General features: G+C 32.0%; 1 protein-coding gene across 6 annotated transcripts in view; it reads left to right on the top strand.

The window, feature by feature from the left end:
- The window catches only part of LOC117113551 (liprin-alpha-1-like), a 57,050-nt gene that overhangs the window by 24,771 nt on the left and 5,420 nt on the right, over positions 1 to 26,859 (top strand). For 3 of the 6 annotated variants that reach the window (XM_033256915.1, XM_033256911.1, XM_033256916.1), the window contains exons 5-19: positions 1,436 to 1,717; positions 2,260 to 2,343; positions 3,152 to 3,283; positions 5,965 to 6,243; positions 8,392 to 8,612; positions 9,137 to 9,425; positions 11,071 to 11,160; positions 13,492 to 13,628; positions 15,114 to 15,173; positions 17,369 to 17,553; positions 21,521 to 21,620; positions 21,841 to 22,123; positions 22,867 to 22,914; positions 25,428 to 25,603; positions 26,417 to 26,514. In XM_033256915.1, coding sequence (XP_033112806.1) covers positions 1,436 to 1,717; positions 2,260 to 2,343; positions 3,152 to 3,283; positions 5,965 to 6,243; positions 8,392 to 8,612; positions 9,137 to 9,425; positions 11,071 to 11,160; positions 13,492 to 13,628; positions 15,114 to 15,173; positions 17,369 to 17,553; positions 21,521 to 21,620; positions 21,841 to 22,123; positions 22,867 to 22,914; positions 25,428 to 25,603; positions 26,417 to 26,514 — 2,464 coding nt within the window. The remainder of the gene's footprint in view (positions 1 to 1,435; positions 1,718 to 2,259; positions 2,344 to 3,151; positions 3,284 to 5,964; positions 6,244 to 8,391; positions 8,613 to 9,136; positions 9,426 to 11,070; positions 11,161 to 13,491; positions 13,629 to 15,113; positions 15,174 to 17,368; positions 17,554 to 21,520; positions 21,621 to 21,840; positions 22,124 to 22,866; positions 22,915 to 25,427; positions 25,604 to 26,416; positions 26,515 to 26,859) is intronic. The other 3 variants (XM_033256914.1, XM_033256913.1, XM_033256912.1) reach the window with 3 other exon arrangements.

Here is a 26,859-nt window from a genome sequence, read left to right as displayed (position 1 = left end):
TTCGAGATGAGTAGGGGGTTACCCCGGTGTACTGGTTCATTCGGCCCCTGTCGTGGACAGATGAAAGTGCGCCGGTTTACTGGCTGTTGAAGACATGAAGTGACCCTTAGGGGAGGAGAAAGTTATTGTAAAGTGCAACATCTAGTCCCGAGCATATTATGCGCTATATAAGTCTCCAACCATTACCATTACCATTCTTTAATCATCTGTTTTTCGTTGGCATACTTTTTAATGCATATATTTTTATCTCATTCCTCCAATATGTATGCTAGGGTTATCTCTATTGTTATCTGTTCATTTTCACAAACAACCGTAATAGCATGTTGCTTAGCAACCACTTCAGTAGGTAATTAGTAAGCTTTTCCCTAACGAACCATGTGACAGCTCATAGATAGTAGAAACCATCTTATCCTAGTGATAATTACAATACCTTTTATGAAAATTATAAAGAGAAATATTGGGATGTTTTACTAATCATTCTGTTAGTCAACCAAAGGAATTTACATCTCGACCAATTAACATAATTAGAAGTAACATTTCATCTTGTTGTATAAGTACATCTTTTTTATATGAATTTATGTGTTTAGTCAATTTATGTGGGTGTGAGTAAGGAAATAGTGTTCCCTCAAAACTTTTACCACCTAAATGTACAGTAAATGTATTTATCTAGACTAGAAATATCATAATGTGTTCATGTAATGTTTAATGTTCTGTAGCCCTCATGACGCTTTAATTCTATTCTTGGTATTTGTCGGCCATATTGTGACCTAATATTCTGTAATGTCATCCCTCCTGAGATGTTCATTTCATATCATTTGTATTTTATTTATTTTCAATTTTTTTCATTGTCTATAAATGTAATGAAGTTTTTTTTTCAGTTCTCTTAACTTCTGTAATTTTTTTTTTTTGTTTTTTTTTTTCATACAGTATATCATGGGGCACATTAACATGGCTAGTGTTGCAAAACCACTTTTTTTTATTCTTGGCCAAAAAATTTTGTTATTAGGGATATTTTAAAGGAGGGGTTCTAATGTAATTAAATACATTATGTCTGTGTGTGTACCTCTTCCATTTATAATTGTAAACCATCTTAATTTAGGTTCCTTAATCTTCATACCAGTGTAATATAGATATCATTTAGTCCAAATATAGACAATATACAGTATTGTTTGTGTGTTGAAAAATTGTTTTTCATCTTATTAATTCCATACCTATTTTTATTAGATATATTTTATCTTTATAGGATAATTGAAGTATTAAAGGTAGCAGTTAACATGTAATATATTAAACTATTAGTAATGAAATTAATAAAGAAATTTAGCTCAAAGTGAGACTGTTCATATAAATGGTCAATTAGTTTTAGTCTCTTAATGGATGTGGATAAAATGTACAATAGTCCAGCTCACTTATCCGAATGTTCATTATATCCATACAGGCAATTCAACACAAAGATGAGGTTGACGATAGGATAGCAACGTTGGAAAAGCGTTACCTAAGCGCTCAGAGAGAATCGGCATCGTTGCACGACCTAAATGACAAGCTAGAATCCGAATTGTCTAATAAAGAGAGTCTGCTGAAACAGACGGAAGATCGGTCACGGCAGCTATTGGAACGTCTGGAGGTAGCCGAACAGAAGCTCACGCATTCTATACAGAAAGCAGAAGCGTTGCCCAGCGTAGAAGCAGAACTTGCTGAGAGAATGGCTGCTCTTTCTCAGGTACGAATTATTATGTAGTTTTCGATTGGTTTTGGTCAAATCTACAATTTGTAAAAAAAAGATCTGTTCTGTGATCATGTCAGTGCCCAATCAAAAGCTGTCTACCTTTATATTACTCGCACAAGATAGTATAATACATACTCCAAGTATCGAAATGCACGCCATCGTGTCTGGATTCAGTATTTCAACATTAATTATGTCATCATCAGGAATGATGATGACACACACTTTCATAAACAGCAGAATGTTACAAGGTGAGAGAACTATTAACTTTACACTGGTGATTAATTGTTTTCAAATTAAGTCTTTATGCTGTTACCACATGCAAACATGAAGTTTAGTCCTATAATGACCTCAAACATTGTCAGATGATCTCAGTCGGTATCCAGTGATAGGGGTGGTTCATGCTTGTCCAACGAGCGAGCAGTTGCTTCTTTCTTTCCTTGCTGGCGCAGTTACTGCTACATTGAGAGCATGAAATTAAGCATTACCATAAGAGTTAGAAATAAAAATTTGCTACTTGAGAAACATCTTGATTTCAGGCTGAAGAGAGGCAGGGAACTGCTGAAGAGAATCTTAATCAACTCAAATCAGAATTAGAAGAATGTAAACAAGAATTAGAGCGTGTAAGTACAATATTATATTTTTTTATTTTACATATTATATTGATTTGCTGGGGTGGATCCATGGTGTCCAAAAGGGGGACCGAAAGTGTGACAAATGGAGACAACACTACCTTAGAGGATCCCACAAATTTTTGTTTTCTATGCAACCGAAAATAACCATTTTCATTTAGGTCGATCAGTTATTTCTTTTTTCTTTTTTTTAACTTTCCAAAGGGGGTTGGGGGGAAACTGTGGTCAGCCCGGCCTCCCCGCTCTAAATCTGCCCCTAATTTATTCTGTATATTTTTTTATGTACATTATATTATCGTACATTGATTAATCTTTAATTGTTGATATTGAAAATAAACAGGAACCTAACGTCTAATTTGTTCTACAATTTTGATGTTTTTCTTTGTTATTTTTACCGGATGTATTTATTTTGTTATTAATTATTGATAGAATGTCTATAGATTTTGATTATTAATTAGTTTCTATATTATTATTTAACCATCTATTTATATTGCAGTGTACGCATTTATTATTTAGCAGTTTATTTCTTTGCTTCTTTAAAACTGTGCCTCACGGATAATTCAAAGTGAGGCGCTATATAAACAAAGAATTATTAATATTGTTATTAAAATATGATGAGTATCAAGAATACACATAATATATGTGAAGTGTTGTATACCTTTACCACGGTGCTTATTGTACAAATTTATAAATCAAAATACACATAATATACATGAAATGTTGTAGATGGTTAATAATCACGTACAGTAGCTTATTCTACAAATTTACCAATTAAAGATTTTTTTCCATGTCCTTGCAGGCGCGTGAAAGAGAACGTATGAATGAAGAACACAATAAGAGGCTATCTAATACTGTAGATAAGTTATTATCCGAATCGAATGAGAGATTACAAATCCATCTAAAGGAACGAATGGCCGCCTTAGATGACAAGGTAAGCTGCGTGGCATTGCCCTTAATCCTTACACTGTTAATATGTCTACTTAACATATTACAGTTTCAAAATGACTTATCAATGAATATTTAAGATGACAATCATCGATGTTGCATTAAGTGGTGCTTTATTGAATATGAAAAAATTTATATCCAGAGAAATTATCTTTGAGTCTTAAAAGATTTTGGAGACAGTCAGATGTAAACATCCAAACATACCCATTTTCTCGGGTACTATTCTAGCGTGCTAATTTTAGCAAAAAAATTTTCTGGGATCGCCAACCTGCTATTTCTTATTGCCCAGAGATATAAAGAATTTGTAACCTGGGCAGGCGTATCATGATAGGTTAGAGTAACATGAAATGTGGGCGAGTAGAATCAATTCTACTTGCCCAGTGTTCTAGTTGGGTGTAACAGTTAGATTATCATCAGTATCGTGAAGCCTAGTACTAGTTATGAACGACCTAATGAATACCGCAATTAGTCTTTAAGCTTCAAATGTAGTTTTTAAGGTCATCACAACCCATTTATTCAACTTGTGCTGAAAGACATTTCACATAATTACTATGTGGTAGTAGATAGCTGGGAGGTTGTAGTCGGTGTATTGTAGCCTGGTTTATTTTCTTAAAAGCAGTTTTGTACATTATACAAAATTGTGTTGTGACACAATTTTAAAAATTATTAAAATTATTAATGATCGTAATCATATTGTGTGAAGGTTTGCATGGCAAAGTAATAATATATATTAATGCTTGTGGTATACCACAGAGATATTTCTGGAAAAACTGTTGTTGGTTGAGAATGTCTTGACGTTTCGATTGAGTTGCTTCAATTGTCTTCAGGAGAATAATATCTGCAGAAAATCATAATCATCATATAACAATTGCTTCACACACACCAAGTATAACCCACCAAATTCCAAAGACTTGTTGTTTGGACCCCAATGGAAATAAATCTTCGCAAATGATTTTTTTGGGCTATCCTGATCATAATCAACACTTTTCATGTCTGTTTTTTGTGTTTTTCTCATCATTTTGTCTTTGTTCCTCCTTGAATTTTATGTCTGTACTGTTTGTTGATTATTGATCGAATAAATGAATGAATGAATGAATGAATGAATGAATAGTTGGGTTCATTTGGTGGTAAGTTGGGCAGTACACTAGGAATATCCCCTGCTCTTTCTTGGAAAGTGTACTGAATTCTTAATAAGCGCTGGGCCATATTGTGCAGGTGCTACAGCTTATACATCTATATCCAAAAGATGGTGCAGTATTGTAACCTGCATTTTCAGCCCTACAGCTGAAACACAAGGGGAGTAACGATGGAATTAATCGATGGTCTAAAAGAATCTTCATGGTCCAACGCACACAGTGGCTATCAACAGTTTACCCACCTGAGCTAAGCTGCTCTCGTAACTAGCTAATCTCTGCTCTAATGTACTGTAAACACACTGTCATTTAATATTACCTGTTTTTATCCCAATTTCAATTGGCTGTATTTCTCACCCCTACTAAAAATATGCCCTGGATCACGGTTGACTGACGTTATATGGCCACTCTGTCCACAACTATGAAAACAAATTATGTGGTTGATGAAATTTCAAAAGCGTTTATGGCATATTGCTAAAACAACTTATATTCTATTTACTATTGAGGATGTACTCCACGTCCTTATATCCGATACGTAGGGCAATAACCTTCTCACCAAAGCAAACTTTCCTTATTGCTGGTAAAAACTTGCCAGAAATCTAGTACAGACCGTTAGGCTTGGACACATTCCTAATTGGCAGCTGTTATGATCCAATCACAATGTTTCATTTGCTGCTTCTTTTTATTTGAAATGCAAGGAATTTGATATGAACCCAAGATTTTAAATAATATAACTTTCGTTTTTTTCAATTAATATTTTTTCATAGGCTGTTGTTTTCATAGGTTGATACCACTTTATGACTTGGATTGACTCTTTCTTTTGATCCAAACCCAAGTTTTAAATCATAAAATAAAATACCATTAGGTTTTATTCAAACTTTAACCTAGATTCTAGATGTTATGGCTTGAATTATATACTTTCATGACTTTGAATAAGATTTCCGTTTGATCCTATCCAAACCAAGCTTTTATATCATAAATTACTTTTGTTATTGTTGATTCAATATTTTACTAAGCTGTTGTTTTCATTGCCTAACTCATACCCTTTCATGAAGAGGCTTAATTTTTCCATGCCATCAAAATGCCAGAGTTTACATAATCTACTTTACTTATCGTTCAATACATGCACCTTAGTTCTTGCCTTTATAATTTAAATGTCATCCATATTAAACTTGAAGTGAATCCTATATTGCATTACTACACTATTGACTTCCTTTATCTGTTTTCATATCTAATTTTCTGTTGCTTAAGACCAAATCCAAGTATTTTAGTTGTTATCGTAACTCCAGCCATACCCTCTCAGTACTTACAGTATATTTTACCTTGACATTTTCTATCAATACCTTTATACGCATTATGTCAATTGTTTTTTTGTTTTTTTTTTTATCCAAGAGCCTCAACTAAATTACGTAGCTCTGAATTAACACTTCATTATTCCACATTCAACTAAAAGATTTTTATGTTTTTATGACTTTTGCATGACCCTTAATTATAAGAAATCTCAGTAAATATAAAATTATTTTTCCAATTAAAGAACGCACTTACTCAAGAATTAGACCGTACTCGCAAGATTCTGAACGAAATCCAACTAGAAAAGGAGCGGTTAGAAGAAGAATATGATCGATATCGAATAGAGCACAAGTCATTACATCGGCAAATTTCATCCGATAATGTTATGCCCACGGTACCAGACGTGGTCATAGGCAATGCAACTCAGGACGTAGACATGGTGGACATTAGTGGAATGACCACTGGAGTTATTAGACGACCACAAAAGGGACGTCTACAAGCGCTACAAGATGATCCAACTAGGGTAAGAGAACTTTTCAGAATGTTTTAAAAATGCATTCAAATTTATATGGTTATGGTGCAGGTTACCATGCTAAGCAAACCTTTGGTTGAATTCTATGTTTCGCTTCAAGGACTGAAGCTGTGGTGTTTTTTTATTAGTAAATATTCTTGGCCTACAATCCAAAAAAGCTTGGTTTAATCTTAAAATATAGGGTTTTCTCATCACCAAATATAACTCTTTCCAAGTCTTATGAAGATGCTTCCTTATTGAGCATTGAGGGCCCACATGATCAGCTTTTCTCTTTTCAAGCATCATAAAGAGATTTATGCTGTGTCTATATTTGATTAATATTGACCAAAACGTACGTCAGCCTACCTTGGCTCTTGGCTAAATTTTACTGCTGTTTGTACTTGGATTTAAATTTGCAGTAAGTTTTATGGAGACCACGGCTAAGTAATATTTACTACGTGTAAGTGCCAGTTGTATCACGCAACCATAGTGCAATGATCGACCTTTGTTGCTGGATTAACCGCATAAAATATGTTGTAAAAAAGAGCTAAGTAAAAATAAGTCATCTCCATTATATAACTGTCTTCCACTACAATGTCCAATGAGAATGTGGAAAATGTATACATTACAGTATTAATGGTCTAGTAAAAGCCTGGTTAAAATCCCCATCTAGAAGGTTCAAAAGTTGAATTGATTTACTGAGGCAAAAGGGAAAAATATATATTTTTTTTGCAAAATACCTTTAGGAAACTACCTTTAGGACATGATTCTGTAAACATTTTTTCATCATAAGTACACTTGTTTTTTTAATATATTTTATTAGGGAAGATGAAAGATATCTTAAAATAACGTTGTTCTGACTTTTAATGGTATTTAGTTAAATGATTACTTTCCAAGAATTTATTTAAAAATAACATGTAACAATACAACAGAAGAAAGAAAAAGAAAATGAGCCGTCATACATGAACCTAGAAAACGGAAGAGTGTGATGCATCAGTGAAGCTCCAGGCTTCTAATTCTAAGGTTCTAAGCCCAAATCTGAGGCTAGTCACATAGCTATGGCCTTGGGCAAGGCACTTTATCTTATGTCTCTCCTAACCCAAGAGGTTGGCTTGGAATTGTATTAGATCTGGTGCTGACTATGGTTGCTCCCTAGGAAGGGAAGGAGGTTGCACATTGGCTATTATGATTGATTTTGTATTTAATAAACAGGGTGATATAATTGCAAAAATACAAAATAAATAAATTTAAATAATGGGTGATGTGGTCTTTGTTTTTGTTTATTCCTGGCAACAACTGTTTATCAAGTGCTTTATCTTCATGATTCATGAATCATAACTTTTTCATTGTTATCTGGGATATTTACTTTGAGCCTAAATATATTATGATAACTTCGCTCAGCTGCTAATCATCTTAATGACACTGGTAAATTCTGGATTGAAATTGCTCATTTAAGAGGCGCATTTAGAAATAATTAGGTTTACAGCCAATTTCAGAGCCTACAGTATGCAGAGAATATTGGTAAAGAATTATTTTGGTCTGTTAATTATTGAGATTTTTTTTTCTTGTTCTAATATTCAATTTAAGGCTACTGAGAGTACTGTTATTAAGCGACTCAAATATATATTTGTTTAAGTTTGTTTACTCAACATGGGCAATATGCATTTCATTTAAAGGTCAATAAAGATTCAATCTTATAAGATTTTAATTTTATATTTATTATATTTGCTATAAACTTTAATATAACATTGAGAGATTAATGTCTTGCTTGAATTATAATAATTGTTAAGTACTTAATGAACAATTCTTGATTTATTGATTGAATTTATTAATCATGCAAAGATTGTAACAGACATGAAAAAGAGGAATTTAAAGTAGTATAAACAGTCCTGATTTAGAGAATGTCTGTAAAAGTGTTATTTTTATTATGTATAGCCTGAATAAGAAGTTTTGTATTTACATATTTTTTTTATATGTATTTTTTGTTTATATTATAAACATAAAGTTAATGTATTTTTGCTTAAATTGTTGTATCAGGTTAAACTAAACCCCTTGTAGTCATATACAAACCAGATAAACAATGATGAATTAAAAAGAAATTATTTGTTGTTTGATATGCATAACATTTGAAACAAATGTTTTTCTCTTCTATGTTTCTAGGTAAACACATTGAATGAACAAGAATGGGAGAAGGCTGAACAAGCTAACGTACTAGCAAACATCGCTCAGGCATTTGAGAGCGATGATGGGGCTATAACGGGAGATGAGAGCGAGACTGTGTTTGGTGCTGTTGATATGTTATCTCCACAAGGACATACTGATGCTCAGACTTTAGCAGCTATGCTACAAGAACAACTGGATGCAATCAATAAGGAAATTCAGTGAGTTTGGATTTTTAAGTTGGTTTAAAAAAATCTTAGTAATCTGATAATGGGCTGAACATAGAACCAGGTACAGAATTTGAATTATTCTTTCATCTATGACATTGTTTTTGTTGTCATATCATAATGTATCCTAGTACTGCTGCACACAAGCCTTTTTAAAGTCCTTATCTCAGAAGGCTTATTTCTATCAACTGAAACATGAGCAAGGAGAGTCTCGAAGCTGCATGGTAACTTAGGATATTGGTTGAGACACCCTCTCCTTTCTGTTCGACCACTGTAAATATGAGCACTGTAAATGCTTGAATAAGCACTGCACTAAACCTGATTTTTTTCTCTAAGCACCGCTCTAGAATATGCGACACATGAAAAGCGTCACACTAATATTTTTTATAAGCGCCGCTCTCAAAAAAGCGCCACTCTCTAATAGGCTCCGCTCTGATGCCTCCAAAATATTGTTTCTGATAATATTTTATGCATATATTCATAAATTAATGTATTCATAAATTAATCCATATTCATAGGCTTATACAAGAAGAGAAATTTACAACAGAACAGCGTGCAGAAGAAATAGAACACCGTGTCGGTAGCATCGACAATGTTGGAGTATTTGGTACAAGTCGGTCAAGCTCCTGGCGATCAGAGCCGCAGATGCTCACCCGCTCCCTCCCAGGTAGCATGTTAATTAACCTGGACAGGGAGGTAAGGTCCCCGCCGGGGAGTGGGGCATCGACTCCTAAAGCTAATCGGCATGATTTTCTGGGCAACAAACACAGTGCCAGTCAGCCCCAGATTTCTCTGATGGTAGATAAGGTGAGAAAACCTGCATATTATTTCATATTTTTATCTTATTTGTGATGGTAATATTTTTTTTTTTCACCTACACATTTTGAAATGATATTTTCTCTGTGATTTTTCAATATTTTGTGTTATTTTCTTTCTAAGCTATTTTTATATTTGACCTTTTATGCTATGCTAAATTTATTCCAACTTTTCCATGAGGAATTTTGATTACTATTGCAAGCTGATATTTAGTTTTTACCTTCCTGTATTACTCATTTTAATTGTTCACTTTTGAATTTGATTTTTCACAATGTGATGTCTTGAGTATTAGCATCTGCTGAGATCTTTTTTTCGTTCAAAATATCCGCATACAATTCCGATTGATAATCAAGAAGAGCTTGATTTTCACCAGACGCATCTATATTTGGACTGTCATTTTTGATATGGAAATCTGCTAAAGATTGACTTGCAGTTATGAACTACTCAGCCACTTTAAATACCGCAAAGCACTTGCAAATCTAAGCCATTTGAAAAATGAAAGTGTGTCTGATAAACTTTGATGAAGTTCTGTCCAGACTATCATATTTTATTTGACAAAAACGTGTGACATGCCTAAATATGGTCATGATGACATCACATCATGATCATATATAGGCATATCATGACTATATATGGGCATAGAACAGTTATTTGTCAAAGAAAATTTGATATCTAGACAGAACTTAGTAGTCAAGTTTAGCAGACTGAGCAGCTCTCATGTTTGTCCTGCTTTTAGTTACAGTATCTAAAGCTTTGTCCAGATTATAAAATTTTCTTTGACAAATAACTGTTCTATGCCCATATATAGTCATGATGTGCCTATATATGATCATGATATGATGTCATTATGACCATATTTAGGCATATTTGACATGTTTTTATCAGATACTATTTGATAGTCTTCACAGGGCTTTAGTGAGAATACTTTAGTGAGTAATCGTTTGAACACGCAAATCTGTATGCTCTCTTTTGTAATGTAATAAGGTTGTACTAATAGTACATTAAGTAAGAAGTTCCAAGGATTAACATTTTGCTGTACTATTTTTAGGTTATTTATTTTTCTGTATTTTATTTCCATCTATTTTTGGTTGATGTGCATTTCATTGTCAACTTCAATCCAACATTTTTTCAACCACAAAATAATTATCTCCATCTCAGTTTTTATTACAAATTCCCTTTTTTAAAAATAGTTTTTGGACATATACATACATACTCAATCCCTCTCATTTATCATACTATCAATTCTCAGATGCTTCATCTATTAATACTATCATTATTCTATATTATTTTTATTGTTTTAAATGAAACTGCTCTTCATACATTTATCCATGATCTTTCATATTTTTTTTATCTGTTTTTTTCCATCATCCTCGACTCTCTGGTTTTACTAAATCCTTTTATTCCATATTATTATCCTGCATCATTTGCCCTATTATACCCTATTTGGTAAATCAACCATTTTCCTTACTCCAGTGTAATTAGTAATTAGCTTTGTCTTAATATGAATGTTCATACTGTACGTAGACTATTTTTTAGTCTAGGCTTTTTTTAATTGACTTCCCTCTATTCCTACCTCTTATTATATTTCTCGCATGGCTGAAATGCTTGATGCCGATTGGTTGTGTTGTCTTCTTAGTCTGATACGTCAACACCGCCCTCTTCGCCTGATGGTTTTCCTGTACGCTCCATGTCCCTCTCTGAATCTCAGCTTCGTTATTGGCAAAAGGTAGAGCCAGCTATTGTTTTGTATAGCATGCTTCTACACTGTTGCTTGGGCTAACCTCATCACATGCATGATCATATCAATATTCCTTCAAGGTTAAAATATAATATATTATACTTTGTCAATATTTTTATTTTTTGTCTGGAATGTTTATTATTTTCATATTTATATTGCCTGCAATTTGTTTTTAATTCTTCATTTTTCAAATATTTTAGAGTAAACATAAAGTGAATTATAATATTGTAATTACTTTTATTTATGCACCCCATACAATGCACTATACTTATCCAATAATGCAATTGGAATTCTATTTTATTCAATAGTTCATAGGTTGGTATAATTTGTTTATATTCTTAATATATGAGGTTCATAAGTATATATAATAGGTTTGTAATTGTATTTTGGATAAGTTAATGTACTTTTGTAGGTTGATAGTGTATTGCATTAGGTTGGTATTATACTAGGATGGTAGTATACTATAGGTTGATAATATACTGTTGTAGGTTGATAGTATACTGTAATATGGTGATGGTAAAAATAATAATATTTTAGACTTCTATTTATAGCACTTAATGCCAATAAAGCCTCTAACCACTTCACATTGTAATAGGTTGATAGTCTATAAAATGTTGATAATATATTATGTTTGGTTTTAGTACAATGTAAGGCAATAGGTTACACCTGATACATAGTACTCTAATACAGTAGCTTAATAAAATGCTATAAAAAGGCTGATAATTTAAAAACTTCAGAGCACTTGTATGTGAGGTGGGCTTATACAAACAAATAAAGGATAATGATTTGAGATGTGTTGAAAAATAAAATCATTGGATTTATGATGTCAGTAGAACCCCTATGAAGAAGACACCTTTGGGACTAACAAAAGTGTCTCATTAATAGGGTGTCCCCTGAATAGGGGGTTAGCCATTGTGTTAAAAGATACACTTTCCCTTCATCCGTGGCCGAAAAAGTGTAATAGGAATTGGGGGTGTCCCCTAAAACAGGGGTGTCTCAAAGGAGAGTGTTCTACTGTGCCTGTTATGGCTCTTTTCTATGTACTAGGCTAGTAATGGAAAAGAACCATATACAATATAGCAATTTAAGATAGTGAGACAAAAAGTAATGAAAAGAGAAGAAATTATGATTTATTTTTAGACCCTTCGGTAAGATATAAACATTTTCCGAGTGTAAGCAGCATGAATGATCATTCTACTAGTAACTTAATGAATTAATGTATCCTTTAATTTGATGCATGAATGGATTCTGATTGAGAAAAGGATAGCATGGTTTATGACATTAATGCATGATATTATGTTACCAACAATAATAATTATTATACCTCATTCATATTAACATCGGCATAAGTACTATAATCGTTTTTGTTTTTCCAAAAAGTTGATTCCAATAGTTTTTGCTAATCTATCACAAAACAATAATGCAAAAGTTTGGTTATTTTGAAGAGGAAAGATATTTTGTGAAAATATGTGGGTTTATTTTATTGAAATTATAATCATACTAGATAGTTTATGTTTGCTGTTTAGGAATGATTATTTTTATGTATGGGTTTGAGGTGAATGCACTTAGTATGGTGGCTGTATACTTATCTTTATCACATTTTTATTTCAACATTTCTCACAAAACAAGTATTTGCAGAAGTGTTATGTATGTATATATATATATATGGGTTTAGTCATATTTTATGTTCATACAATTATAGTATTTTCACTGATCTAAAGTATAAGATTTAAAGATGTATTGTCCCATGCTAAATACCAAAAAAATCATAAAAATATTCTTTTTAATTAACTTGCCCATTTTGAAGTAACATAATAGTTATCAACTTGAACATAAAAATTAGTGTATTTAAAGATGTCTATTCATCAGTTTACAGCGAAAAATGATAGAAACACTTCCAGTCACTTCCAATTTTTGGGTTTAAAAATCAGGGTACACATTTTTTATATTCAATAATTTCTATGCACAAGTTAATAATTCGTATGCTATTGCAATATGAGCAAGTTTATTTCAAATTTATTTTTTTAATGATGTTTTGGCATTAGCAAGGGACAATACATCTTTAAGGAAAGAAACTTATTTAAAGTGTACAAGTACTTGGATGTTATTCTATATATTATAACTAACATATTTCATAATGTTATTTTTATTGTCTCTTAATTTTATCATGGTTTAATTACAAAGTTATGATTCTTTTTAACAAAATAATTGCACAAACTTAATACATTACTTATCACTAATACTTTCAAGTTAAAAATTAATATTGATTTTTTTTTTCATTTTAGAAATTGACTTAATAATGAAATTTGACATTTCCAGGGTAACTATAGACGGGAAGAAAGTCAGGAGGAATTTAGGCCGATCCGTTGTGAATCGAGTCCCCCGGTTTCACCAAGGCAGGACCATCCTGAAAAAGGTGCAACTCTCACAGTAGAAGTTGACGAAGAGCAAAGAAGGTATGTGTTGGAATTAATATTCTGGATTGTAAAGTGCGGCTGTAGCAGGATCATGTTGTTGAGTGTTTGTGCTGTTAACTTAATTTTGGTTAGGTAAAGGCTTCCATGGTTACAACAAGATGCAGTCAGTCTTCTAATAAACAGAATAATTATCAGTCCAAAGTGCTTTTTGTGTATAAATTTAATTTTTTTTTTTTTGCCTGATATAATTTATGAAATTTTGTATTTTTATTTATATTCTTTTGGTGGGTGGGAAGAAGGGGAAGAGATCTTTGTTTGAATAGGTTTTCACCTTTTCTTCCCAATATTTAGTAAGGGAGGGCATCTAATCAAATTGTTTAGTTTAGAATCTCAATATTGCATTAACACGCTTGAAGCAAAGCAGTAGAGTGTTTTACGTCATGTGTTTGAAGTCTTTAATTTTCAAATTTTGTTTTCAGTCTGTTAATTCATTAATTCATGGTAGTGGTTAGTAAAAATATGTGCAAAAAAATTTGAAACCAATTAAATGTACGCAAGTTCCACCCACAGATTCAAACAAGAATGCTTTTTTGTTATTGATAATGTTTATTTAAAGCATGTATGTGTAAATGATTGATTTAGCAGAAGCGGCATAGGACTTGTCATACATGCTCTAAAGTGTAGGTGTATGATATATTATTGTATTTCACACATTCCATATGTTGTCTGAACACCTCAGTTTTTTTACGTTTATTTATACTATCAATCTTTTACAACTCGTGGAACAGTAGCTGTGTCAGCACGACAGCGACACTAATAGGTAGTTAAAAAAAAAAAAATGAAAAAAAGAAGACAATTAACAGTCTGTTATATCATATTGTAATGGAGTCATGAGCTGCTAATTACTTGCTTCATTTCTAGTACCATGAGCCTGCCTGTAATATTGTAGGATTTTTTACACATCTAAAAAAAAAACATTCCACTGCTTAAGTCAAGAAAAGAGGCTTAGGCAAACATCAATTATTTTCTGATACATTGTAAATGTTGGACCACTTTCCTTATTTGAATAATAATAATGTTGCATATAGAGATGATGAATATTTTCTTATTTTGTTGTCAAAAAATCAGAGACTCCCAAAGTGATCTCAAATTTTCCTTTACCATTTATTTCAAAATATATCCAGCTTTTTATGTTGTTAATTATAATAACCAATCTCTGTAAAGATTCAAAATTTCTTTGTGTCCTTTTAGAAGTCAGTTGGTACGTACATCACATTGCAAAAGGAGTGCAAATTTAATACAAACCAACAAACAACAACAGTATTATAATTAGGACCTAAAACCTATTTGATGTTGTTTTGATTATCAATCTCATATCTTACAGATACGATATCTTAAAGAATAAATTAATCATTCAAAATTAACAGCATACCAAAACATTGACTATTATTAATTTAAAAGTTACATAGTTAGGATCTGGTACAGAGATAAGTAATGCTAGATAAATGACATTGTATTTTGTAGTGTTGGCAATATAAGGCAAGGGTTACCAAATCACATTTTACCAGATCATGGATCGCATTGGTAAATATGTACTGAGTCTATCATTGATGTAATCTTATGTATGCATTCATGTAAATAATCAATAAGAATCAATACTAATCAATGTATCAATATGTCCTCCAGTAGTTTCAACTGCACATGACTATGTCAAAGGTCATGGCATATAAACAAACATTTAAGGACCTAGTTTATATTGTCAGTACTAATGGTCAAAGATGATTATCGCAAATGCAGATGATACTTGCCTTATTGTTTGTTTATATGGCTTGATTCACAACATAGTCTAATGCAGGCAAAAATACAAGGACTTATACATTTATTGTTATTCAAACTCATTTTATTTACAGAATGTTTCCAAAGGCCTGCCCTTTAACATTTAGCAACACCAAGGGCCTCCTTAAGACGAACACAGCAAAGTCGCTCAAATTATATTATCTAGTTTCAAACAGACAGTATATTTCCGTTTTGGATACAAAGATTCCTCAAATTCAAAATAATAAATGATAGTATGATACATATTGACATTGGCTCTATATTTTTCTTCAGTTTACAAACATTGGTTTTGTCTGTGATTTGCAAATTTTAATATTTTATACATTATTATATTTCCAGTTTATAATTCTCATTATTTGATGTTCAATTATTATTGTTATAGTTTGTCAATGATGCTTGTTTGTAGGTTAAATTTTAGTTAACAGTTAATTTTAGTTTGTCCAATAAATATACAAAAACTATAAAATTTGATTGTATGATATTATATCTCTTTCAATCGATTTTGATATCCCAAAGTGATCAATACTTTATTGATTGACAAGATACATTCTACAAAATGCCCTAATGTTCTTTAATTATTGATATTATTACAATTATTTCAATGACGAGCCTAGTTGGTGCTGGAGGTTATTAAATTGCTAGTAATTTTGTTTAGTGTACCGATTGCTGATAGCATAAAAAATTGCACGAATAAATTTGCAATATCTGTACAATTCAGGATCATATGTTGGTAATATTTACAAATGTGTTGCCACTTGTCATTATATAACGTATGAATACCGTGCATGTAGATTCTAAGTGCTTGTTAGGATTAAAAACAGCAGTCTGCCAAGTTCTTGACACATTCCACTCAAAGGTCACATATTTTGTTGTCTTTTAAACAAGTTTTCCATTCTTTTTTTTGCTTGATATTAAATGCCAGAGAGTTATTACAAGCACATTTCATATAAAATCATAATTTTTGCATTTTGCTATTTGTTATTTTCTTATTTCTTTCATTTTTGATATTTATTATTAATGTTTTGAGATTACTATTATCACATGATCTATGGCTTTTGCATGAACATTAAAGCACAAGTATTTTTTTTTCTTCTGTGATTATTGGAAGTGTATCATATAAAATTAAGATTAATTTTTTTGATTACTTATTAGGATCATTATTTTTCTTTTTTTTTTCATCTTTGCTTTTCTGTGATTACTATCCAATTTTTGTATAGTAACTTACATATATCATTATATTTCTGTAGGGATAGTATTACATATCTTTATGGATGACATTACATTTCCTTAGTGAAGGCCTTTATTTCCTTAGGTTGGCAGCATTACGCATAGAGATGTCATTTTTTATACGTAAACATTTCCTTAGTAACATAATTACACCCAGGAATGTTCCTTCAGTATTTTAGAACAGCATTGTGCTTCCTTAAGCTGGTTTTCCACTAGGCGAATTTATTCGTGCAAATTGAAATTGTCAGTTAATGCGCATTCACATTTCTACCAGAGTTTTTCGTTTCAGCAAAATCAGTAGTTAGAACTGTTTCTACTTTTTGTGAAGCAAAAAATAATATGCGCAACCAATCAGAGCTCAGGAAGTGAACCGATGCTTTTGATTCGCGAAAATATATTCGCCTTGTGGAAAATAGGCTTTAGTAATATACTTCTTCAGAAATGTTGTTTCACTTCTTTAACAAAAACATTACACTTCTTTGCAACATAATTTACCCATTCTTATGTATTAAAATATAGTTGTTTCACTGTTTAAGCAGTACCATCATACCTTACTCCTTAGCAGCATCCTTACATTTCCTACTGTGCTATTTCATTTCCTTAGTGATGACAACATAGTAATTCATATAATTAGTAGTACAAAAAACATTTGGAACAACCATCAACTTGGTAACTTTTCAATTAATTTTGCTTCAAATACGCTTGCTTTTTTTAAGGGACTCATTTGGAAGTGACACCAACACACCCAGTCCCCACAGTAGTACCAACAGCAGTCAAGACTCGCTCACCAAACATCCGAAGAAGCCCACAGGTCTCAAAGGCTCCCTTGGTAGGTTCTTTGGAAAAAAGGATAAAACTCTGCGGAGAGTCAGAGATGGCGGTAAAGAATCGGTGGCACAAGGTAACCAACAGTACTCCGCAGCTCTGCTGCCCTCTCAGTAGCATAAGAACTAGGCATACGTTATCACCTCTTGGTCTTTTTTAATTTCAGTTCTTGTAAGTGATTCATTTTTATTTCTGGCATATTTTCCCCTGCATAATCATAGTGTCTCTTGTCTCTTAATAAAAGACTTTCTCCTTGATTGCATGAAAGCATAAATTCCACTGTTTTTCAGTTTTTTGTTAACATTTTGCTTTAATTTCCCCCCTATTTTTAAATTTTATTTTCTTTGTGCTTAGTTCTTAGTCTACTTGAGGGTAGTAGATAAGGATTTTTATCAGTTTTGATGAAAATAAAACATAAAACACTGCAATTCAAATGAATAATATATTTACATACTTAGTTCTCACATTAAAGCCTAACACACATGGATACAGCTTGCTGTGGGTATGCTAGCAGATAACACCATTGTGTCTTCCCTGGTCCGTCTCTTTCTCTCTGCCTGTTGTTCCGTTTCTTGCTGGTTTGCAGGTCAGGTTTTGTCTTTTTAACTTTAAGAGTTTTCTGTCATTTTTCTCCTTTTATAAAATCTTAAGAATCCATACAAGTTAATTCATATTATGGATCCTTTAAACTTTAAATTAAACAAACGTCTATTTAGATTAGTTTATTGTTAGAGGATAGAATTGTTATTGTCTGTTAGTTTTCTTTTATTTCTTAGATATAGAAACAATATCTTGAATATTAAACTGTCAACAGATATTAATTATTTTTAAATAATAAAATTTAAAATAATCCATATTTTCGAGAAAAAAAAAATTATGTGAAATTACATTTAAAATTTGTATTATAGTACACATTTTATAAAAGCATTTAAAGAAATTATGCATTTTAAATACAGTTCACTTATAGGAATAATTATATTTGTTGAAAATTTATTGATAATTAATATTTAATTGATTATGTATTTTACTTGTTTTTCACAGCCACTATGCTATGGCATCAATTCCAAGGTAGATTAAAATTGTGCCTGAATCTCAAAATATATAGTTTTTCTCCCCTTTTTTTCAGACTTTCCTATTTTGAACCTTATTTTTTTTCTCCTTTTCCCACACACCTATATCGTAAAATCAGTGACAATAAAAGCCTGATTATAGATTAGTATGTTATATGTTGCATCTGTTCTTTAACAAAACAACACAGCAATCCAACCTGCACTTCAGAATATTGAGACTTCAGAAATTATATGAGTAGACATGACAGATAAAAAGCCTGTACAAAATTCCTACTAGAAAAAACAACACATGCTACCAATGAAGGTTTAATAATTCACAATTTATTATCAAACAAAAAAAATATATTGTGAATAATATAAATGATAATACTAAATAAATTTCAAAAATATATATTAAATCCAAAATAGTGTAGGATTATCCATGTGACAAGTGTGAAAGGAGCTTGCATGTGTCATAGGTAATGGAACATAATTATCGGCATCCTAACATGTGAAAAAATCTGATCAAAACGTGCACAGCACACACATACACTCAAACCCCCACATACATTACCATACCCTCCCCATACATCCCATTGGCATAGGATAATTAAAAAGATGTCTGCTCATTGAATTACATGTACTAGTGTTGTAATATGTCAATATTATTGTAAAGTTTCATATTATAATTAATAATTTTTAGTTTCATAATAGTAGGAGAGTTTCTGTCTTAGAAGCCAGCCATTCCCTTTATATGCAAATTGTAAGGCATTCAAAAGTATATATATATTTAGTATATTTTTAATATTTGTCTTTATACCATCCCCTATATAAATGATAGTTTAAATATGATTTCCCTTCACCCCTTGAAATACTGGTAGGTGGCTCTCATGACATGAACTTTAGAAACAGATTCCCAGCATGCTTTGCACTCTCTTTTTTAACTGCATAGAAGTGACTAGGCACATTATAGTCTCTCTATTTAACGATCAGCTTTGTGTTGTACGTCACAAATCAATTTCAATATCAGTAATTTTTCCTCTTTTTTCATTCTGTTTTATGTATCAAAGACTGATTGTTTTGTTTACTGTCAGCTGAAGCAACATTGAATTAGGATACTGATTTTTGTCCATGCCATTTTTATATTTTTCTGATATATTTTTTTATGCAGCATCATCTTTTTCCAGTACTGTATTACTTTTTAATCTTGAACATTTATTCCTTGTAGATTTTGTTTAATTTTGTTTTGCAAAAATATTTCTTTTGTAATGTGTTGGTTATAATGTACGATTTAATGGAAAGTATTTTCTGTAATTTTTAATTTCAGTGGTTTTCACTTTCCATAGTTTACCTTTTCCATGATTGCTTTTTCTATAGGCCCATTCCCATGGTATACTTCATCATCTTTAAGGGACCTTTCCGCAATTCCTGCCCCTTCGATACTGTTGCTAAGGTTCCAAAAAACGACGCTGTTAAAACATACGCGAACATGTGCATTTGTTGGACAAAATGTGTGTTTGTATGACACGTGCATATTCCTTGCCCTTATATGATTGGTCAGTTTGATTGACAATCCATGGTTCTCCAATCGGTTTCATGGTTCTCCAATTGGTTTCATTCAAAGGCTGTTCATCCCATTGTCTTCCCATTCCATGGTTCTTGAATGATTACAGTTCCTGTGGTTGGTACCATGTTTACTTTTCTGCAACCTGTTTGCTAGCTACTCACACAAGTTGCACCAAAGACCACCAGATTGATATTGTGAACTGAGTGAGAACATCCATACCACTCAATGAGAGTCCACACTCAACTTATTATTGAGAGTACATTCATTACAAAATTAACGAGTGATACTCTCAGTACCAAGTGTTAGTATAAGTACACCTATACACATCATATTTGAAGGAACATGCACTCAACACAAAATTTGAATATGTAATCAATCAAATGCACTAACCACTAAGTATTGTACCAAGTACCAAAAACATACCAAGGCAGCACTAAACCATATAAAGTACAATTCAGAAATATATTTATCAACATTTTTTCTATGTGTGTATAAAAGACACTATCTTTTTATTGAATACATATAAGCCGGGCACACGTTGCGTCGTACAACGGTGACCGACTAATACAACGCCGTCTGATGATTGTCGCAGTCTAAATGGATCGTCATTAATAAAGATCAGTTGCGCGGACATTGTGAAGTTGCCTTTTTCATAGATTGGCGTCAGCTGACAACCGTTGATCGCAGCGAGTGCCCGCCTTTAGTGTTCGTGTTTATTCTCTACAATTTGATAATTGACGGAAAAGCATTCTCTGTGTACTCGAACCCGCTGTACACATGTACATACCATTCACGGTGATATGCTGGGCTTCAGTATGTTTGGCATGAAAGCCTGTCACCATTCAATATTTACAGAACCCATTACAATTAATCACACGATGTTAGTGGATTTGTTACAGCAGAACATTTGTCATTCTCCCATTAAATAATAAATGTAAAGAGAAAGATTATGTAAATAGAGTATTGATGATATATTCTCATTCACATTAATAAATTACTGTAGGCCTATAAATAAATCAGAAATGAATATATTACAGAAGTATTCATTACTAGTCAATCAAATTCACATTTATGAAATTATCTTAATTATGATAATAAACTAATAAAATTGAATCATCTGTATTTAGGAGAATAATTTTACTGTACAATACAAAAAACACAGTGCATTCCATAAGCTAATATTCTATTCATGAACTAGCAAGTATCTCACAATTGGATTAGAAATACAAAATTATTAAAATATAATATATGTGATAATTATAAAAAGATAGACCAATTGGAAATGGCTTATATTATATAAATTTAATAAAGCAATTAATTACTTTAATTGTGCAATTTGAATTCATAATTAGTAAGTAGGACCCTTAATTTGTTAACTTTTTATGAAGCTTTTGATGAATATTTTTTCTGTCTGTTTCTGACCTTAGCTCATTATCTTGAGGCAGAGAGCACATCACAAGACCAGCATGGTGTTGGAATTGGACTAGGAACCAGACAACAGGACTTCGACCGTCGTAAGAAAAAGAAGTAAGTTTAATTTGAATTGAAAATTTTCACTCTCCTATCAAAATTTATTTTCCAAGTTGATCCAACAATAAGAAGTTTAAGGGTTATTTCTCACCAGTACCTTTCAACCCATATTTTCGGAACTTTTCTTGGCTTAACATGAATGGAATTCAATATACTACATTTGAAGCTAAATGAAGTTGTTTTTATGTATTTTATATTATTAATTTTCCTTTCAAAGACATGAACTGTTAGCAGAAGCAATGAAAGCAGGTACCCCATTTGCATTATGGAATGGTCCGACGGTGGTAGCGTGGTTAGAGCTCTGGGTTGGTATGCCCGCGTGGTACGTTGCCGCATGCAGGGCTAACGTGAAGAGTGGAGCAATAATGTCAGCGTTGTCCGACACAGAGATCCAGCGTGAGATTGGCATCAGTAATCCACTGCATCGGCTAAAGCTCAGATTAGCCATCCAGGAGATGGTCAGTCTTACAAGTCCATCTGCTCCGCCAACTTCAAGGACAGTAAGTGTTATTTAATTATTCTATAATCATTATCTGTCTATCATAGCTCTGTTTATTCACGTTTCATGTGGTAACGCCCTACCATGTTTGATGACTTTGGGCATGATGGGCTTCTATCTGTAACATTTCAGTCTGCAATGAAGAATACACATATTCACATCAAAATAACATATATTTCAGTTCTTGGCATTTGAGGTGGTACATTTGAGATTAGAGGCCTTTATTACAAATCTGGGTGAAGGGTACTTAAAGGAGTTTTAAAAATGCAGGGTTGTAGCTGTACAAAACTAAGGGTGGTGGTAGACATTTTAATGGTGGGTAAGTGGTAACATTGGTAAACTCTAACTAATAAAAGTGAATTTTAAGGATGGGCAAAGGAGGTTTAAAGGTGGGTGGTGGACCATGAAATTTGCTTTAGACTGGGTGGAAACCTCCAGGGTTGGATGGCTCCACCCACCATAATTACATTTCTGGAATGTTACAAAATAATTGATGATAGAATTAAAGTTACCATTTTGTCAATGCCATTTGAATACCAGTCCAATGTTTGTCAGCGTTTAGACAATGCAAATACCCTTTTAACTTAGTTTTCTGTTTGTTTTATTTTGTGTTACTTTTTATGAATATGTTTCATTTTAAGTAGATCTATACTGATACTAGTACAGCCAAGTCACAACAATCTTGGATTCCAACCCAAGACTTCAGTTTTATAAATTCTTGATATAATTTAACTTTTTCCTCAGAGTGAACCCACCACTATTTATCTGTCAAATAAATCTGACAGCCAGGAGGTAAACTTTGGGATCACATTTTTGTTTTTGTTTTTCACATTCAACTTTTCAAGATTTTCTTCATTATCTATTTGCTCCCTAAATATTCAAATATCATTTTCTAATTTGCTGTGAATCATTTAAATAGCATTTAATATGACATCATTTTTTTAACACTATTTTTGGCTTATATTATAAAAGTTATCTGAAATAAGAGAGTAATTAGCACTTAATAGAAAATAATTTTTATTCACAGCTTTTATCACTCACACTCTCATATCCTGTTATGAAACTAATCATTTAATAATTGGTCCTCTATTATCAATTTTAAATCATGTTTTTATTGGGTTATCTATAAGGTTGCACAGGTTTTCTTGCATCTTCACATTAAGCTTTTACAGGCTTCCTCAAAATTTTTTTTTACGAAAAGGAAATTCTCAAATATAATACTTTGAAACATGCTTTTCCAGTGCACACTAACATTTCATGGTCATAAAATATACCCCATATTCTCATTCCTGTGTGACTTGTCGATAGATAATTTTAAGGAAGTTTTAAATGTGTTATCAAATTATTTTGCCAGTATTTGCTGCTTAAGTTTATGGATTCCAAGGAAAATGGAAATGGCCCAGGTTATTCATAGAAAGTACCATAATTTTAGAAGAGATTAACTACCCATAATTTTTAAATTGCACTGAGTCTAAGCTATCCAAAATTCTTTTTTGTAAAATGAATAAAACATAGAAATATTGACCAATAAGTGTTGGGGCATATTGTATTTGGAAATTCACATCATTTTTTAAAGTTAATAAAGGGGATTAATTTACAATTATTCCTGTTAAATTTAATTGAATAATCTTAATAATCAAATAATCTGAATAATCGAATAATCTGAATAATTGAATAATCTCAATAATCTTAAAGTGTGCTATAAATTTATGTTGTATCTTGTTCAAATAATTGAAAATTATGAATAAGCCCTGCCCCTTGGATATTGGTGCAAACACTGTTCTGATTGGTCAGTTGTTAAGTTTGATTGAGACTCCGGAAAAAGGTCTGTAAAAGCAGAAAATATATGTCGCGAATTGATAATTTCGGCCTTTTTTCGCGACATTAAACTTTCGCGAATCGCAAAAGGCCTAAATTTTATTCATGAGAGGAATACCATACAATAGCTGGAAAATATCGTTTCGTGAGTTCTAGGCCTAGGTTAGATAGGCCTACAGCCACTGTCTAGGCTACAGTAGCTAGGCCTAGTCTAGGCATCGTAAGAATGCAGTCCTCAGCTGGAGGACCAGGACTTAGCTGGCCATCCAGCACAGTTAAGAAAGAGAAAAGTTTACACACATACAGTACTCACTCATACATACTATATTCCTAAATTTTGTATGGTATTCTACCGATCTTTTTTGAAATATAGAAAATGTGACATGAAAATTATTCGCGGCATAAAACTTTCGCGAATCTGTGCCATTCGCGAAATTGGCGAAAGTTTAATGCACGCTAAATTTCCTGGTTTTACAGTATTAAATATTATTATGAATAATCTGAATAATTTAAATATTCTGAATAATTAAATATTATAAATAATCTGAATACTGTAATTTATATATTCTAAATAATTGAAATTATAATCTGAATAATTTACATAATTCTGAATAATTGAATATTGTAAATAGTCTGAATAATTTGCATATTCTGAGTAATTTGATATAAATAATCTGAATAATTGAATATTATGAATAATCTGAATACTTACATATTCTAAATAATTGAGTTATTATATGAATAATCTGAATAATTTACATATTCTGACTAGTTATCTGTGTAATCTAAATAATCTGAATATTCTAACAATCTGTTGTAAACCCATCTAATTCTAAGACAAAAATATACTGTAATCTTATATATAAAGTTATATAGATCTTGGAGGTACTGTACTGAAATTTCATTTTTTCATCTTTTTTTTTTTTTCCTATTTAACTAAATATTTCATATTACAATTTCTTCATTTTTTACAAATAAGCAAAACATTTCTAGATGTTAACATTCAGATGGTGGAAAGGTTGGTGATGATGACCAGGTTGTTAATGATGATGTTGGGGGGGGGGGGGTTGGTTAATACCAATCAAAGTAATACATGGCAAAACGAGTTAAAAATGTGAGGCAAAAAACAAGGCAAAAATATTAAATGTGTTGACACCTGCAGTACATGACAGTAGACCTACGTATTCTTTGGCGTACACTTTATATAGTAATTACGCTAATTAACGTAAAGCATTGTTTCTGTGTGACAAAATGAGGCTCCAATGCTTTATGTAAATGACACTGTAATTTCTCTTAACTGCGACAATTGTGGTTGTGCTGATATTATAATAGTGATGGTAAGAATGATCATAATAAAGGTTTGGTGGTGAAGGTAATGAAATTTGTGGTTGATGAAAGTTAGTGAACTTCAAGTATTTTCTATTGACTATAAGCGCCCATTGGGATGAGAATTACTTTTAATTCACTGATATTTTGCCTCTTCACAGTCATTAGCATTTGGAGACATGAACCATGAGTGGATAGGAAACGAATGGCTGCCCTCTATCGGCCTGCCGCAGTATCGTAGTACTTTCATGGAATGTCTGGTAGATGCACGTATGCTTGATCACCTTACCAAGAAGGAACTGAGAGGACAACTTAAGATGGTGGACAGCTTTCATAGGTATGATCACAATTGTGTCAATTTATCATTTATTACTAGGTATGATCATAATACATTTTTGAGAAAAATGTATTGGCCCAATCAGGATCGCAACGCAAAACCTTTCAATTACTGTTTGGATACTCTACCAACTGAGCTATGAGGCCAAGTGGTATATACCCTTGGATATTCCCATAAAGACACGGTATCAGCAGGGTAATTGCATAATATGCAATGAATCTTATGAATGCATTTGATAGTAACTTTGGTAGGAAGTTAACCGCCACTGGTGGTAAATAATAAAAATACATTTTGAGAAAAATGTGTTGTCCCTATTTATTTATAAGATTAGCAATCAGCAGCCAATGGCTGAATTTGATTGCTTTACATTAAAAAACATATATATATTATATATAATATATATATACAGGTAATAAAAAACATGTAAATACATTGAAAAGGTGGATTTGAACGCAAAACCTCCACATTGAGGGCAGCATATTATAGTTGGTAACCACTATGTCTGTGTGCGTTAGTAAACCATGCAGATCTTGGTGTCTTTGGCACTTTCCATCAGGCTGTCCTCCCTGTGGAGAACACTCTGTGTAAAACATACCACATATGCATGTTAATGATTGTAGTATACTTACCGAATAATCCAGTTGGTTGTTATCTACCACCAGAGGTGGTAGTGGTGGTACACTGATGCTAGTGGTACACATAACCCAGTCTGAATTTCCTAGTTACAAAACTAAAGTCAATCAGGTTACTTTATATTGTATCTCTTTACCAAGGATTGTAATACATTTCTTTTTATGTCTATTTGATAAATAGGACAAGTTTTTCATATGGAATACTGTGTCTGAAGAAATTAAACTATGATCGTAAGGAACTCGAAAGGAGAAGAGAAGAAAGTGCTGGTGAAGTTAAAGGTAAGAGAAATAAGCCTCAATAACTCTATGATATGAAGTGCATTATGAATAAATGCAGAAACAACATAATTTTATACGTGTATATATATGAAAAGACAATTTTTTTTAACCTAATTCCTTTTATAGAACAATTATATATTTATATTTCTTGTGCATTTTGTATTGGATCATGAATTTCCAACATTTTATGATGAAGAATACATTTTTTTTTACCTTAAATGAACTCATCTGATTCCTTGAACAAATGAGATTGAAATATGATTTTGGTTCAACGTTAATGAAAATTAATGACATACTGTCTGTAGTAAAACTAGGGGAAACACCTAAACATTCTATGAAACATTA

Source organism: Anneissia japonica, unplaced genomic scaffold (assembly GCF_011630105.1).
Source record: "Anneissia japonica isolate Jap-2015-1 unplaced genomic scaffold, ASM1163010v1 scaffold287748_len1686314_cov196, whole genome shotgun sequence".
NCBI classification, from domain to species: Eukaryota; Metazoa; Echinodermata; class Crinoidea; order Comatulida; family Comatulidae; genus Anneissia; species Anneissia japonica.
The sequence above is the reverse complement of the archived record's forward strand: the minus strand, read 5'-3'. Positions and strand labels throughout refer to the sequence as shown.